General features: G+C 37.9%; 1 protein-coding gene across 1 annotated transcript in view; it reads left to right on the plus strand.

Annotated features, from left to right (window-relative positions):
- Positions 1 to 16176, plus strand: part of l(2)34Fd (nucleolar protein 10 lethal (2) 34Fd) — a 282114-nt gene that overhangs the window by 86468 nt on the left and 179470 nt on the right. Inside the window, exon 3 of the mRNA XM_090381757.1 lies at positions 3923 to 4021. Coding sequence (XP_090237883.1) covers positions 3923 to 4021 — 99 coding nt within the window. The remainder of the gene's footprint in view (positions 1 to 3922; positions 4022 to 16176) is intronic.

Here is a 16176-nt window from a genome sequence, read left to right on the forward strand (position 1 = left end):
CCCATTTCATCACAAAGTACAGCAAAAAGTCTGCTATTTGAGCTCCTACTTTTAATAAAGTTCATCACACTTACTGCATCTTTCAAAACTTCATGCAAATCAGTTTGCATTTCCTTCACTACTAATGCTTCCCTGTGTATAATTCAATGATTAAAAACTATATTTGTAGCAACTTCCTTTACTTTGCCTTTTAAACTTTTATTTTCTCCTGTTAATACAGCTGCACCATAAGTGCAAATTGTAACACAGTTCTTCCACGTCAGATTATTTGCTTGCAAGAAAATATTTATAGCATCAAAAATATTCTCGCCTGTCTTTTTTCCTTCCAAAGCTTTGCAAAATAGAAAGTCCTCAAATATCTTCCTCAACTAATTGTATTTGACATATACAATTAGTTGAGCAAGGTTTGAAATATCTGTGGATTCATCTAACTGTATTTCAAAAATGGGACTTTCTCTCAGTCAATTTAATAAACTGACTTTTATGTTGGCCGCAATAACTGTAATAAGCAACGAGACGGTCTCTGGACAGATGAGTGTTTTTAAATCGTTGCTGTACTTTTCTGCATTTACCACACGAATACCGATTGGCATTACTCTAACACTGGTTTCTATCTATCTGCTGCCCAGTTATCTGTGTACTGTTCAGGAACTTGAAGATCTCATTCTGCAGTTGCCAACCCCTTTCTGTTTATTGGGCGACTTCAATGGACACAATTCAATGTGGGGATCTCCCAATGCAGGCACAAGAGGACAACTCATTGAAATTCTTGTCGACAGATAAAATCTAACTATATTAAATACTTGCTCACCAACTTATCTCCACCTCCCAAAAGGAACAGTCACTGCAATAGACCTATCTATCTGCTCTCCGATCTTCTTCCCTAGTATTGAATGGACAGCTCTGGATGATCCGCTCAACAGTGACCACTACCCAATAATCTGTAAAATACAAACTTCACACTGCATAACTTCAGAAACCAGCACAAAATGGAAATTTTCCAAGGCAGATTGGGCAAAGTACGCTTCTCATGTATCCTTCGTCAATCAGACCATTGAATATCATTCAATTGACAAAGCTGCCAACCATATTACAGAACAGATCCTAGCAGCTGCATCTATTGCCATCCCACAATCACAGTCAAACATCCATAGAAGCAGAAACTATTGGTGGAATGAGGACTGTAATACTGTAATTAATGCAAAAAAAAGAAAAAAACCATGCATGGAATTTATTCTGCAAATATCCTACCACTGCAAACCTTATAAACCACAAACTTAGAGCTAAGGCCCACCATATTAGGAAGAAAGCAAAAAAAGACCCTTGGGTTCGATTCGCACTGAAATTTTAAAAAATACTGACGTAAGAATCATATGGAGAAAAATAAGGCAATTAAATGGAAAATTTCCTCCCTTGTCCTCCTCACTTATCACCTAGAATGGTCTAGAGCTGTCTACTCCCGCAGAAATTGCATATGCCCTAGGACCAGTATTTTCACAGTTATCTGAATCGATGGCATATGAATCATCATTTCAGAAGATTAAGACTTTAGCCGAAAAATCCCATCTGAATTTCAGAACCAAATCCTTTCTACTGTACAATCAACCACTCACTATGCTAGAACTTCAAGAGGCACTATCCACTGCAAAGAACAGCACTGCTGGCCCTGATGGAATATACTACATAATGCTACAACACCTAGATAATGAATCACTATCTTTGCTGCTGACCTTCTAAAATTGCATCTTCATGGAACATTCATTCCCCAGTTCCTGGCTTCATTTTTGTACTGGCTATACCCAAACCAGGAAAAGATCTCTCTCTTCCTAATAATTATAGCCCCATTTCTCTCACCAGCTGCTTAAGTAAAACCCTAGAAAAAATTAATACACCCTCGACTAACATAGTACTTAAATTCCCAAAATATGATATCCAATAATCAATTTGGTTTCAGAAAAAATCGATTATCCCTAGATCTCATGATCAAAGCAGAAACAAATATCAGGAATGCATTTATCCAAAATAAACATCTCGTCATGTCTCGATATAGAGAAATCTTTTGACACCACTTGGCATTTTGGTACCCTGAGAGATCTTCATTCCCTGGGTCTGAGAGGTCACTTACCTTACTTCATACAGAATTTCCTACAGCAGAGAACCTTTCAAGTTCGCTATCGGCAAGTCCTTTCCAAAACATATATACAAGAAGGAGTCCCTCAGGGCTCTGTCTTTATGCTGATTGACCTGACTGTCTCTTGTAGTTTGCAAAACATGAGCTTTATTGAGAGGCAACGTCAAACATCAATTAATAATATTGAACTATGGATGGCACAGAATGATTACCAACTGTCCTATCAGAAATCAAGTGTCATCCATTTTTGTAACAAATGAAAGATACATCCAGATCTGGAAATACACTGAAGAAATCAACCTATCACTTTTGTGAACAGTGTTCGTCTTCTTGTTCTGTTTCCCTGCCCACTGAATGCAACAGTTATACAGCAGAATTATGTGCCATTAAGCTTGCCTTAGAAAATATTCCCCATATATCCATCCAAAAAAACGTAATATATACAGTCTCACAGAGTGCACTTTTAGCCTTCCAAAAATCCTCCTCACCAAACATCCTGTAATAAAATCTCAGCTGATGTATATCCATGAACGCCAGCAAGTAGTCATCTTTTGTTGGATCCCAGGCCACACTGGGATATCAGGGAATGAAAAAGTGGATTATGCAGCAAAACAATCATCCAAAATAGTATCGTCAGATTACTATGTTCCATATATTGACTACAGATCCTATATAAGACATGTATGTAAGGAACAATGGACACTTCTGTGGCAAATTCAGCTGCATAACAAGCTCCGTGAAATAAAATCTGAACCACAGTTATGTGCTTCCGGTTTCTGTGTAAACAGAAAGGAAGAAGTCCTCCTATCCAGAGCACGAATCAGTCACAGTGACCTCATCCATCCTTATCTACTCGCAGGAGACAGTCCTCTGAAGTGTACGCACTGCAACTCTTTTCTTACAATCAAACATATTCTCGTTGATTGTACGCTATACACTGATGCCCCAAAAGCCTCATTCAGTATTCTACAAAATCTTCAAGAACCATTAACATTTCGTCATATCACAGGCAATGATGCAAATTTTCCAGAATTTTTCTGCTTCCTAAAAGGGATACAGCTATATAATTGCTTCTGCCATGGTTTTATAATCAACATGTCTAACCTCCATATCATTGATAGGTGCACTATGGCCCTAGTAGACCTTGCGCCAAAAATAACAATACCACCTTAATCAGAACTGAGACCATGTATATTTCACAAATATACATGGGCTCATTTCCAAGCTCAGTGATGTCCGTTTCCACTTAGAGTCTGCCAAGCCCACATTCTTTTTCTAACAGAATCCAATTATTGATTGATTCAACCAGTGATTATCTCATTCGTCCTAATGATTTGCTGTGCCATCCCTTTTGCTTTAAAGGTGACATTTGTGCATATGTCTGCTCTGATATTCCCTCAGAGACAGTAATTTGGAATCTCCTCTTTTTGATCATCTCTGTCTTAAAATTGCTCTACCACATTCTGTCAAATGCATCTGTTGACTCTGTTCTCCCAACTTCACCAATCACTTGGAACTCAACTTCCTCTATTTGAAGCTTGACTTTCTCCACTCCAAATTTCCTAACCTTGTTAGGAAAAGATTTTTCTTGGTGATTTTAATGTTCACAACTCTAGCTGGCTCTCGTTTTCTAGTCATGCGGACTCAGTTGGTCAAGATGGTGAGGCTTTGCAGTTACTGATGACCTCGCACACATTGTTTAGTCATACTGTAACTTTTTAAATATTATATTTATATAAACTGTAAACTTATTTTAACTAAAAATAAAATTCCTTTGTTGTCTTTGCTTAGATATAAGGAAAAGAATTCAACTGATACAAGATTTTGAAATGCCAGGTGTTAGTACTGGCATTAAGGTCACGAATGATGGACAGTATATTCTTGCGACTGGTAAGTGTATAGTTATATGTTTACTTTGAAGTATTTATTTTTTATTATGTAGTTTATGAAACTACATAAAGTACATACAAAATCTGTTTTTTTTTTTTTTTCCCCTTCTCAATTTTATATCTTGTTTTGCAGTTTTCATAGCATATATTATGTGAGAAAAATGTGGAAATTATTTTTCATTGTGAAACTACAGCTGTATAAAATAACAAAATTGCCTTGAGTGAAAGGGCTGATGTTACTGGTTATGCATAAAGGGCTATTACTGGTTATGCATAAGAATAAACAGATTGTTTTCTGCTATTCATTTTTCTGTTCTCAACAGAATTGTTTAATTAGGTTGGCTGATGATTAGTTTGCAAAAGACATTCCATGAATTATTAATTTTCAATGTAATATAATTAAGACTTTTACACGCAACAGAATAGTAGTTTATTGGAACAGTAAGGTGAGAAATTTTAAAAAGTTTCCTAGTCCTCTACGGATAAACTAGTATAATGACATTTTCGAATTTATGGAATTCTGTTTTTGAGTTTTTTTTTATGAAATTCTCAAACACGAGACATTAGAACCTATAGTATTAGGACCATGCATGGGCTGAAGGTTCAGAAGATGAAAGAAGATACTTGTCGACATTAGACTTGAATTTCTGTAGATTGTAATTTTTATGAAATACATATGAAGGAACAAAGTTCCAGAAAATGGAAGTTGAATGAATAAACAAAGAAGAAAGTTGGTTCTGTGAGTTTGAAGTTGAACAGTAAAACAATGTTGACTGGTTGTGGCATGTGTTCAGACTGCTTTGGAAGAGAGAGCAGGAATTATAGAAGACAATTCAGAAGAAGAATCTGTGGAATCCTATGGAATTATCTCTAGGAAAGTCATGCAGCAGAAACAGAACATCTATGAGACAGAGAGTGGAGAAACTCATTCATCGGACTCCCAGACTCCTGGTCTGGGAGCCCACTGAATCCCAGGGAAAGGAAGACAGCTTGCAGAACAAGGAATGTCTGCAAAGGGAGTACGGTCATAGAGTGTATCCAGTGTGGCCTGGTGGGGCACTATCAGGTTGTCTGTGCATTGCAAATCCCACACTGGCAAGATCAGTTGAAGCCAGTGTCAGCAATCACATGCCATACCATCAAAAGGCAACTTGGCATCAGCTAGGCGGGGGGGGGGGTTCCTTAGTAATTTACCCATGCTGCTATCAGTTTGGAGGAGGCCTCTTAGTGAACAAAGCACATCACTTGTAGTGAGTCAGTCACACACCTGTCACACTTACACTTACTAATTTCATTCTTCATCTTGCACACAGACCAGACAAATGCACCCTGGATGTAACAACTATGACAAACAAACTGATTTTTTTTAAGAGATCATAAGCATTCATTTGATACTAATTAGTTTATACATATTACCAACCATTCATACCACTGTTTCATACCTTAAGTGATCACAGTGTATTGATGTAGAATTATTAAAGATGTAACTACCATAAAGGGAGGGTTTTCTTTCATGAAGGAGACAGTTTTTATACTCTGTACAGTGGAACCAACTAACGATGTATCGACAACAAATTCTAAATGGCTTTTCATACCAAATATGAAATACTGTTCAAGATTTAGATCTAAATGGATGTCAGATGAACTATTCAGACATGTGGCAGAGAAGAAAAATGCATGGGATTCATATAAATTATTAGGTAATACAGAAGACTATGGTAGATACAAATTAGTTTGCAATCAAGTCACAAAGGAAGTTGGGCAAACCAAGACAGATTATGAGAAGTCCCTCTATTAAGTGAGGCTGCCAAGGAAGTAAGCAGGGCCTTGGCCATAATTATGATAGTATCTTTGGATTCAGGAGAAGTCCTTGTGGATTGGAGATATGTGAATGTATCCCCAATTCACAAAGGGGTATAAAAGGGTGACATGAGTAATTACAGACCTGTTAGCTTAACTTCTGATCCAGAAAAAATAATGACATCACTGGTTAAAGAAGTTATCCAGGACTACGGGGAAGTTTAAAGGGAATTGTTTTGTAAATTTTTATTTATTTATTTTTTTTTTGGCTGATGCATAAGCTCATACACTTGCTTTCTTGCATTGCATGCCACTACTACTACTGCCATCTAGAAAAGATTTTTTTTTTTTTTTTTTTTTTGATTTGGTAGTTGTTGGCGCATCGGCTTCTGTGGCCATATTGCACCTCCCAAGGTTTTTGCAGTACTTTGATCCAAGCCCGAGGCGGGAATCGAACCCGCGACCTTTGGGTTGCCGGGCAGGTACTTTACCCACTCGGCTAGCCCGGTCGGCTCTAGAAAAGAGTACAGTGATATTCACAGCATGGGTTTTTTGAGGGGACATATTGTCTGATCAATTTTATTGGAATATATGATGTAGTGACAAAGGAAATGGATACAAAAATTAATTTTGATATCATATACTTGGATTTCAGGAAAGCTTTTGTTACTGTTGCAACTACCGGTCAGGGAATGACCACCACATTTCCCGGAGCAATATGGCCTTAGTTGCTAATGCTCCTAAAAACCAAATAACAAACAAACTGTTGCAACTAAGGGAAAGTTACTGTATAGATAAAGGGCTGCTTGAGTGGGCGAAAATATTGAGTGATTATCAATGATACTGCTCTTTGTGGGCTAATGTTATTAGTGGAGTTCCACAGTGTTTGGTGCTGGGCCCATTGTTGTTTTCTGTATGTATTAATCATATTGATGAAGATATATGTCTTAATGTCTTAGTTTATGCCTTAATCAGGCTTAATGTCTAAGTTTGCAGATGATACAAACGTTGGCAGGGTAGTTAATGACAGTAATCAAGGTAAGCTACTCTAGTCTAGAAAAATTAGGCAGATGGGCTAAGTGATAGTTGAAGTTTAACATTGTCAGATGCAAGGTACTGCATACATGTAGGAGTAATCCCTGATTAATCTACCAACTCCATTGTACCACACTCATAGCAGTTTAAAATTAAGTAAATCTAGATGTAATAATTGTGCAATTAGATATGAAGTTCTCTGAGAAGTGCAGCAAGGCTGCTAGGACAGCTTATGGGTTTAAAGAACTTTGCTAGCTGGGATAAGGAGGTGGTTAGGCCACATACATCTTGAGTACTGCATACAAGTGTGAAGGTCTCATTTTAGGAAGGATCTAGTTCTGCTGGAATGGTTGCAGAAAAGGGCAGTGAGAAGGGAACAAAAGGGCTCTTACCAAGTAATTATTCATTTCTGCATATTGCTGCATCTGGAGACTAGGCACCTACGGGGAGATCTAATTAAGGTGTTTAAGGCTGTGAATGGATTGGGAAAGCTGAACGCAGATAGCATTCTTCCTCTTTCTTAGGTTACACACAATAGGTTGCATAAATTGAAATTGAAAAAGGATGGTTGTAGGATACATGTTTGGAAGTTTCTTCAACCATTTATGGTTGATCTGAGGAACAAACTTCCATCCGTTGTTGTGGAGCTGGGTAGTTTGAATAATTTCATGGAACTAGAGAAATTATTCGAGGTGATGTGAACAATTTTTTTTTTTTTTTTTTACTTAATGCTTTATAAGCTTTCTTTGTTGCATCATTTGCCACAGCTAATACAAAATTATTTTTATTTTGATATTGTTTTTTGTTTTGTTATGCAATTAAACCATATTTAAATCAATGCATGTACTGAAAAAATATTAAATGTATACAGAAATTCTTATGTTGTGCTACCTTTTTGTTTTTTTTTTCCCCACCAGAAATTAGAATAGCTACCTTTCAGTTATGGATACAGTGATATATTATAGTCTCTATTTTAATGTGTAATGTAGCAGTCTTGATGAGTCTAAAAAAAAATACAATATCATTGTAGGGTAATCAATGTGAAAGAGCACATCTAGTATAACTGATGAATTGGAAACCTTGTGTGTAAGTTGGACTTCGTGGAGGGCTTCTGTTTCTGATATGTTGAATTTAGGTGTGTGCTGACAGTTTGTTGACAAGGGGCTTGCTCATTTGGGTCATTTATAGTTAATATAGTTTTTAAATTTTATCAGATTAACATTTTTTAATAAAGAAACCAGGTAATCCCCAAAAATTTAACAAGGAGCTCACTCAAGCTTGCTCCAGTATGCCCTGGTTTAATGGAATCTGTTGACTGTTGCATTTTTTGTAAAATAGAGTATAGTTTCTTGTAGGCTTGCACAGGAAAGCATACAAGGTTGTTTAGGCTTTTCATTCTAATATTCGTTTCTGTGGAGACGTATTTGCAGTTAAATTTATTATGCGTTTTAAGATATTAAATAATTTCATTGAAAATTAGACCATATTGGTTGAGTGAGAGAAGACTGAGAATGGTAATCAATGGGCTAATTTTATTAGTGGAGCCCCCCCAAAGTTCAGTGTTGGGCCCGGTGTTGTTTTCTGTATTTATCAGTGATATTGATAAATACAGAAAACAACAAGGGCACATGATGCAAGAAAGTAAGCTTATATAGCATCAGCCAAAAAAAAAAAAAAAAAAAAACTCATAAACCCCCTTCTCATTTCACCCATCCAGTTGCTCCAAATTTTTGTCTAGTTCTGCCTTGAATCTGTTTAAACTATCAATTTCTATAATTACAGATGGAAGTTTGTTCCAGCAATCAATCACCCGTTGGCTAAAGGCAAACTTCCGCACATCTATCCAACAACTATCTTTCCTCAATTTGAATTTATGCCCTCTCAGGCGATTATTTTGAGCAAGAGGAAGAGTCCCATCAGCATTGAGCATGCTCAAACCATTCAAGGCTTTATACACTTCACTCAGATCACCTCACACGTCGGCGCCTCCGTAGCCAGGTGGGAAGGAGCAGTAGTACGTAGCACACGCTTCTTGATTAGACCGGGGCTCGAGCCCGTCACCACCAAATACGGAGGATGAGGAAAGGTCAGGGAATGATCACCGCATTTCCCGGAGCAATATGGCCTTAGTTGCTAATGCTCCTAAAAACCAAAAGAACAACAACGAACCTTACACGTGCCTAGTCTCCAGACACTGTAATTTGCAAAACTTAAGCCTTTCTTCGTAAGAGCAACCCTTTGTTCCATTCACTAATCTTGTTGCCCTTCTCTGTACTCGTTCCAGCAGCTCTACATCCTTGAAATGAAACCTGTATACAGTACTAAAGGTGCGGCTTGACCATTGCCTTATACAAGGGAATAACCACCTCCCTATCCCTGCTAGAAAAATTCCTGTATATCATTGATAAGACACCATGAGCTACTCTTGCAGCCCATCTTCACTGCTCAGAGAACTTCATATCTGCCTGCACAATTACCCCCAGGTCCTGTTCATTCTCTACCACTGTCAGCGTAGTACCACAGAGTTGGTACGTTGCTCTGGAGTTGCCACCTTTCAGCCCATCTGCTCAACCTTTCCAGATCCTGTTGCAGCAGCTAGCGTCAGTAGCGTCCTTAACAACCCTGCCAACATTTGTATCGTCTGCAAACTTCGATATTAATCTTGATATACCATCATCAATATTATTTATAAATACAGAAAACAACAATGGACCCAACACTGAACCCTGAGGGACTCCACTAATAACATTAGTCCACGATCAGCAGTGTCCATTAATTACAACTCTGTCTTCTGCCACTCAACCATCCCTATATCCATAGCAACAATTTGCCACCAGTGCCACACTGCTCCAATTTGTGCAGCAGTCTTCCATGTGCAATAGTATCAAAAGCCTTTCTAAGATCCAAATATATAATATCAAAGTTATTCCCTGCATCCAATTCTTTTGTGACTACATCATAGTATCCAATCAAATTGGTCAGGCAAGACCTTCCCTTAACAAAACCATGCTGTGTCTGAGCTATAACTGAATTCTTGTCAAGCTGATCCTGCAGTGCTTCTTTAACCAGTGCTTCCATTAATTTTCCTGGAACAGAAGCTAAACTCATAGGTCTATAATTACTTTTGTCAGCCTTTGATCCTTCTTTGTGAATTGGGGTTACATTTGCACATCTCCAGTCTATGGGTACCTCCCCTGAGTCCAAGGAAGCTCTCATAATTATGGCTAATGGATTGCTTACATCCTTTGCTGCCTCCTTTAATATAACTGGATAGATCCCATCCACCCCAGGTGCCTTTCTTGATTTATCTTCAACAATTTCTCCTCAACTTTACTCTCAATTATTACAAGATCATCTAGCTAACTTCCAGTGTTTACTTCATCTACGGCATTCCCCTTCCTGAATAACTCCTCATGTGTGAATGTAGATGCAAAATATTGATTTAGTTTGTTAGCTACCTGAGCAGGATCATGAACAGTTGAACCATTGATATCAAGTGGACCAATCTGATTCATCCCCTTCCTTCTAGAGTTTACATAAGTAAAAAACTCCTTGCTGTTTTTCTTTGCATCCCTTGCCAAAGATTTCTCGTAATCTGCCTTCGCCTGTCTAACCTCCTTTGTAACTTGGTTACAGATCAACTTATATCTATCATAGGCTTCTGTGTCACATGTTAATTTATATGTATCCCATGCATTTTTCTTCTCTCCCATATGTCTCATTAGTTCATCTGACATCCATTTAGGCCTGAACCTTGAACAATATTTCTTAGTTGGTATGTAAAGCCTATTAGCTTCCAAGATAAGTTCTTTGAATGCTTCCCATTTTGAGTTTGCTGTTGGTAACATCATCAGTTGGTCCCACTGTATAGAATTTAAATACTGTCTCAGACCATCGTAGTCGCCTTTACGAAAGCAATAACCCTTCCCTTTACCCCTGATGGTAGTTACCTCCTTGAGTAAATCCCACTTCAGCACACTGTGATCATTGCCACCTAGTGGTTCCTGTATATGCAGATTCTTAATGCATGAAGAATCACTACTGATAATCAAATCAAGAGTATTGCTCCCTCTAGTTGCCTCCCAAACATGCTGATTTAGAAAACAATCATCAAATAAATCCACAAAAGCCTTGCTAGTGTGTGAGTGACCAACCCACAAATTCCAGTCAATATCTGGGAAATTAAAATCTCCCATTATAAGACTCTCTGATTTACTGGCCCCCTCTATTTCCCTGTACAGTTTCTTATTATACTCATCAGAGTCATTAGGCCTATAGTACACTCCTACTCTCAATTTTGATCTCCCAATGCTTTTGTCACACAAAACTGACTCAACACTGCACTGTCCAGCGATGTCGACTGGCTTCACTTCCTTGGATTTTGTGTTTCTTAACTAATAGCATACCTCCTCCTCCCTTCCTATCCTGTCTATCCTTTCTGTAGACGTACTCCCCAAATTCCAGTTCTGCATTACTTATATCTGTGTGACACCACGTCTCTGATATCCCAACGATATCTGCCTTTGATGCTTTGAGCAATACCTCAAATTCATCAAATTTATTTACCAAACTCCTAGCATTGGTGTAAATGCAAGTATACATGCACCTGTTCTTTTTCTTAGCTATCCTAACCCATGTGTTTACTTGTACCCCAATGACTCCCAGCAGTCTCTGAAATATCCGGCATCTTATTTTCCAGGCTGCTGCTCATTCCAATAGAAGCAGTGCAAGAATCACTTTCACCTCTGCCAGTGGCTACTGTTAATCTATTAGTCCTTGTATCCCCACAATCTAGCAGTTTTCCGACTCACCTAACATTGCCTCGATAGCATCAGCAAACATTCTTGCACCCTTTCTATTTAAGTGTATCCCATCCCTGTAGAAGCAGCCTCTCCTGTTAACAAGTACAGACCAGGCTGAAAAAAATTCTGCCCCTTGAGCCTTGCACAATCTTTCCAGGGCCGAATTTATCGACAGGGCTCTCATCATATACTCCCTCCTATCGTGTCTGGGCAGAATTGCAGACACTTTCAAATTCAACCCTAATTCACGACTTTTTTTCAACAGTGACCTGTACTTATTAAGTAATTCTGCTGGTCTCCTACTCTTAATATCATTAGTGCCAACATGTACAACTATATCACCTTTTGTGCCCTTAAAAGATGATATCTGCTCTACAACGTCATCAGCCTTTGCCCCTGGCAGATATACCCTGGTCCTGTTCCACCTATCCTTTTTACGAAGCATGTTTCCCGTTTCCCTGACAATAGAGTCACCAACAACTACTAGTTCCTTTGGGACCAGCGCCTTCTGCTTTGGGGGGTTGCCGCTGTGTTCCGTGATGCCCAAGTGCAAGCTCTGGCATTGGTGTGGGCAGCTGAGAGCTTGATGGGCCCCTCACTTTTAATCCTTTGAGGGCATCCACCCTGTTCTTCAAGCTCTCATGTAGGCCCATAACAACGCTGAGTTGTCGCCTGATTTCCTTACACTCCTTGCATCCCCCATGGCAGTATCATGTCCCGTACCTGACTGCTCCACAAACATCAAGCAAATAGTGCATTTTAAAAGGCTGCGATTCAGAGGGCAACTGCCCCCCTCAGTTCTCCCCTGAGCCACAGCACTTCCATTAGCTTGAGCCTTTTGCTTTGCTGCTCTGGTCTGAGTCATGATTTCGATTTAATTTCAATAAAATTTCAATTTCAGTACAAAATTATAACCCTAAACTTGTATCCCAACACAGTTATAACGCTATATTTATGTTTCAGTATCAAGTGTTATCTACGAAATCCCTTTATATAACTTCCTTATCAAGTTAAGTATTAATTATTTATTTTTGCTAATTATTTATGTTACGTAATCTAAGTTGTTATAAATACGAAGATTGCGGAAAGGTCAGGGAATGACCACCGCATATCCCGGAGCAATATGGCCTTAGTTGCTAATGCTCCTAAAAACCAAACAACAAACAAACAAACTAAGTTGTTATATGTATATAGTTAAAAGTACAATTTAATTGACAATGAAGTTCAGCAAGATTAATAGATTTACTGATTAATTGACAATGTTATATTATGTACTATACTATACTAAGCTTATGCTATGTAGTTCGAGATATTTTGTATCGCGTAACAATGGCGGCAATTTACGAACGGTAAATCTATGGACACTTAAGTATCGATTAACTTCCAAATCTCGCTGTCTCAGTTCAGAATAAACTAAGGATCCTGACTAGCTACTTACAGAAAATAATTTGATATAACAATTGGTTAATAAATCGGCTAAATATGGTTAAAAAAAAAAAACCTCTCGTTCAACGGAGCTGCAACTTGTAACACGTGGATTTGATACCCTTACCGATACTAAGTAATACCTGCAAAATCTCTATCTAAGTTAAACTTTAAACTAAGTATCGTAACTAGGAATATAGAGCTACTCTTGAAAATAAGTTAATATGCCAACTTAAGCTAATAAAACAGAAATTAAATCAGAAAAAACTTCTGTTCCAGGAGCGGCAATAAGCTACGTCCACACAGGCTACACTTGTTTTCCAAAACGTTCTCGTTTTCATTGGCTCTTGATGAGTCTACAGACATTACTGATACTGCCCAATTGTTGCTGTTTATTCGAGGAGTCAATACTGAGTTTGAGGCTACTGAAGAATTAACTTCTATGAATAGTCTGCATGGAACAACTACAGGCGAAGATATCCTCAAGGAAGTCGAGAAAACGCTAACACAGTACAATTTGCAATGGAATCAGTTAAAATGTGTCACAACTGATGGTGGTAAAAATATGTGTGGAACAGGGAAAGGATTAGTTGGACAAATTTTTAAGGCTTGTGAAGAAGCTAAATGTTCAAAACCTCTGGTAATTCATTGTATTATTCACCAGCAGGCTCTTTGTGGGAAACACTTCAATCTGTCGTGTTATTGAACCAGTTATGTCAGCGGTTAACTTTATTCGCTCTCGTGGACTTAACCATCGTCAGTTTCATGATTTTTTATTAAAGGTTGAAGCTGAATATCCTGATTTGCCGTACCATACAGTAGTTCGATGGCCCAGCAATGGAAAAGTTTTATTGAGATTTTTTGAACTCAGAGAAGCAATAGAAATTTTTCAAAATGAGAAAAATTGCCCACAACCACTATTATCTAACAATGAATGGCTATGGAAATTAACATTTGCTACAAACATCGTGGGATATCTTAACGAACTTAACTTAAAATTACAGGGGAAAACAGTGCCCATATGTGCACATATGAAAACAGTATTCTATCGTAAAGTCATATCGTCAAAAATTTGCATTGTTTGAAACACAGATCACATTAACCAAGTTTGACCATTTTCCACGCTGTAAAAAATTTCAAATATTAGCGAAATCCCCATTCCCAAAAAAATTTGCGGCAGATATATTTTCTGAATATAAACTACAGTTAAAACTGTGTTTTTCGGATCTTGATGCAAGTGCAAAAGACATTTCCATATTTCAAAATCCATTTGAGGAGTTTCCATCAGACCTTCAGTTGGAAGTGATTGATCTGCAAAATGATGATATGCTAAAGGTTAGGTTTAAATAAATGGATCTAACCCAATTCTATAAATATCTTTCGGAAGATAAATACGGTCAATTAAAATCATATGCACAAGGATTTATATCTGTATTTGGGAGAACTTACCAATGTGGAAAGACATTTTCGAAAATGAAATATGTAAAATCGCAATACAGATCATTATTAACGGATGACCATTTGCAAACAACTTTAATGATAGGAAGTACTAACTTCGAACTCCAGTATGATGAAATATTATCTCAGAAAACACAATTACATTCATCGTATTAGTACCAAATTTAACGAGTTCTATAATACGTTTATTAATAAATGGAAATATTTTATTCATATTTTTGTAAGTGCCAGCATGTGTATAAATATTATGTAAAATATCACTTCCTAATAAAAAGATTTTGAACCTTTTTTTGTTTCTCTATGAGTAGAATTACCCATGTAAATATCTTCGAGCTTGCTACCTGGCCCGCCGAGCCTAAAAATTTTACGATCTGGCCCTTTCCAAAAAAAGTTTACTGACCTCTGTTCTAGAGTAAAGAACTCTTTGCTGTTTTTCTTTGCATCCTTTGCCAAAGATTTCTCATAATCTGCCTTTGCCTACATAACCTCCTTTGTGACTTGGTTACAGACCAGCTTATATCTATCATAGGCTTCTGTGTCACCTGTTAATTTATATGTATCCCATGCATTTTTCTTATCTGCCACATGTCTAATTAGTTCATGTGACATCCATTTAGGACTAAATCTTGAACAATCAATATTTCTTAGTTGGTATGAAAAGCCCAGTAGCTTCCCAGATTATTTCTTTGAATGCTTCCCATTTTGAATTTGCTGTTGGTAACATCATCAGTTGGTTTCACCGTATAGAGTTGAAATACTGTCTCATGCCACCGTAGTCACCTTTACGAAAGCAAAAACTCTTCCCTTTACTCCTGATGGTGGTTACCTCTTTGAGTAAATCTCACTTCAGCACACTGTGATCACTGCCACCTAGTGGTTCCTTTATCTGCAGATTCTTAATGCATGAAGAATCACTACTGATAATCAGATCAAGAGTATTACTCCCTCTGGTTGCCTCCTGAATATGCTTCTGTAGAAAACAATCAATAAATCCACAAAAGCCTTGCTAGTGCGTGAGTGACCAACCCACAAATTCCAGTCAATCTCTGGGAGATTAAAATTTCCCATTATAAGAAAATCTAATTTACTGGCCCACTCTATTTCTCTGCACAATTGCTCATTATACTCATCAGATTCATTAGGCTTATAAAACACACCTACTCTCATTTTCCCAGTGCTCATGTCCTGCCAAACAGACTCAACATTACATTGTCCACCAATATCAGTTGATTGCACTTCCTTAGATTTTACGTGTTTCTTAACTAACAGCATAACCCCTCCTCCCTTCCTGTCCCGTCTATCCTTTCAATACACATTGTTCTCCCCAAATTCCAATTCTGCACTGCTTACGTCTGTGTGACACCACGTCTCATATATTCCAACAATATCTGCCTTTGATGTCTTGGCTAGCACTTCAAGCTCATCAAATTTATTAACTATACTCCTAGCATTGGTGTACATGCAAGTATACATGCACCTGTTTCTACTCTTACTAATCTAACACAGCCCGTGTATTTACTTGTTCCACTGACTTCTAGCAGTCCTGGAAATCCCCATTGCTTTGCTTTCCAGGCTGCTGCTCAGTTGCATTTCAATAGGGGCAGTGTAAGAATCACTCTCACCTCTGCCAGCAGCT

This window comes from Mastigoproctus giganteus, chromosome 9 (assembly GCF_048544385.1).
Source record: "Mastigoproctus giganteus isolate SK-2022 chromosome 9, ASM4854438v1, whole genome shotgun sequence".
In the NCBI taxonomy this organism is placed as follows: domain Eukaryota; kingdom Metazoa; phylum Arthropoda; class Arachnida; order Uropygi; family Thelyphonidae; genus Mastigoproctus; species Mastigoproctus giganteus.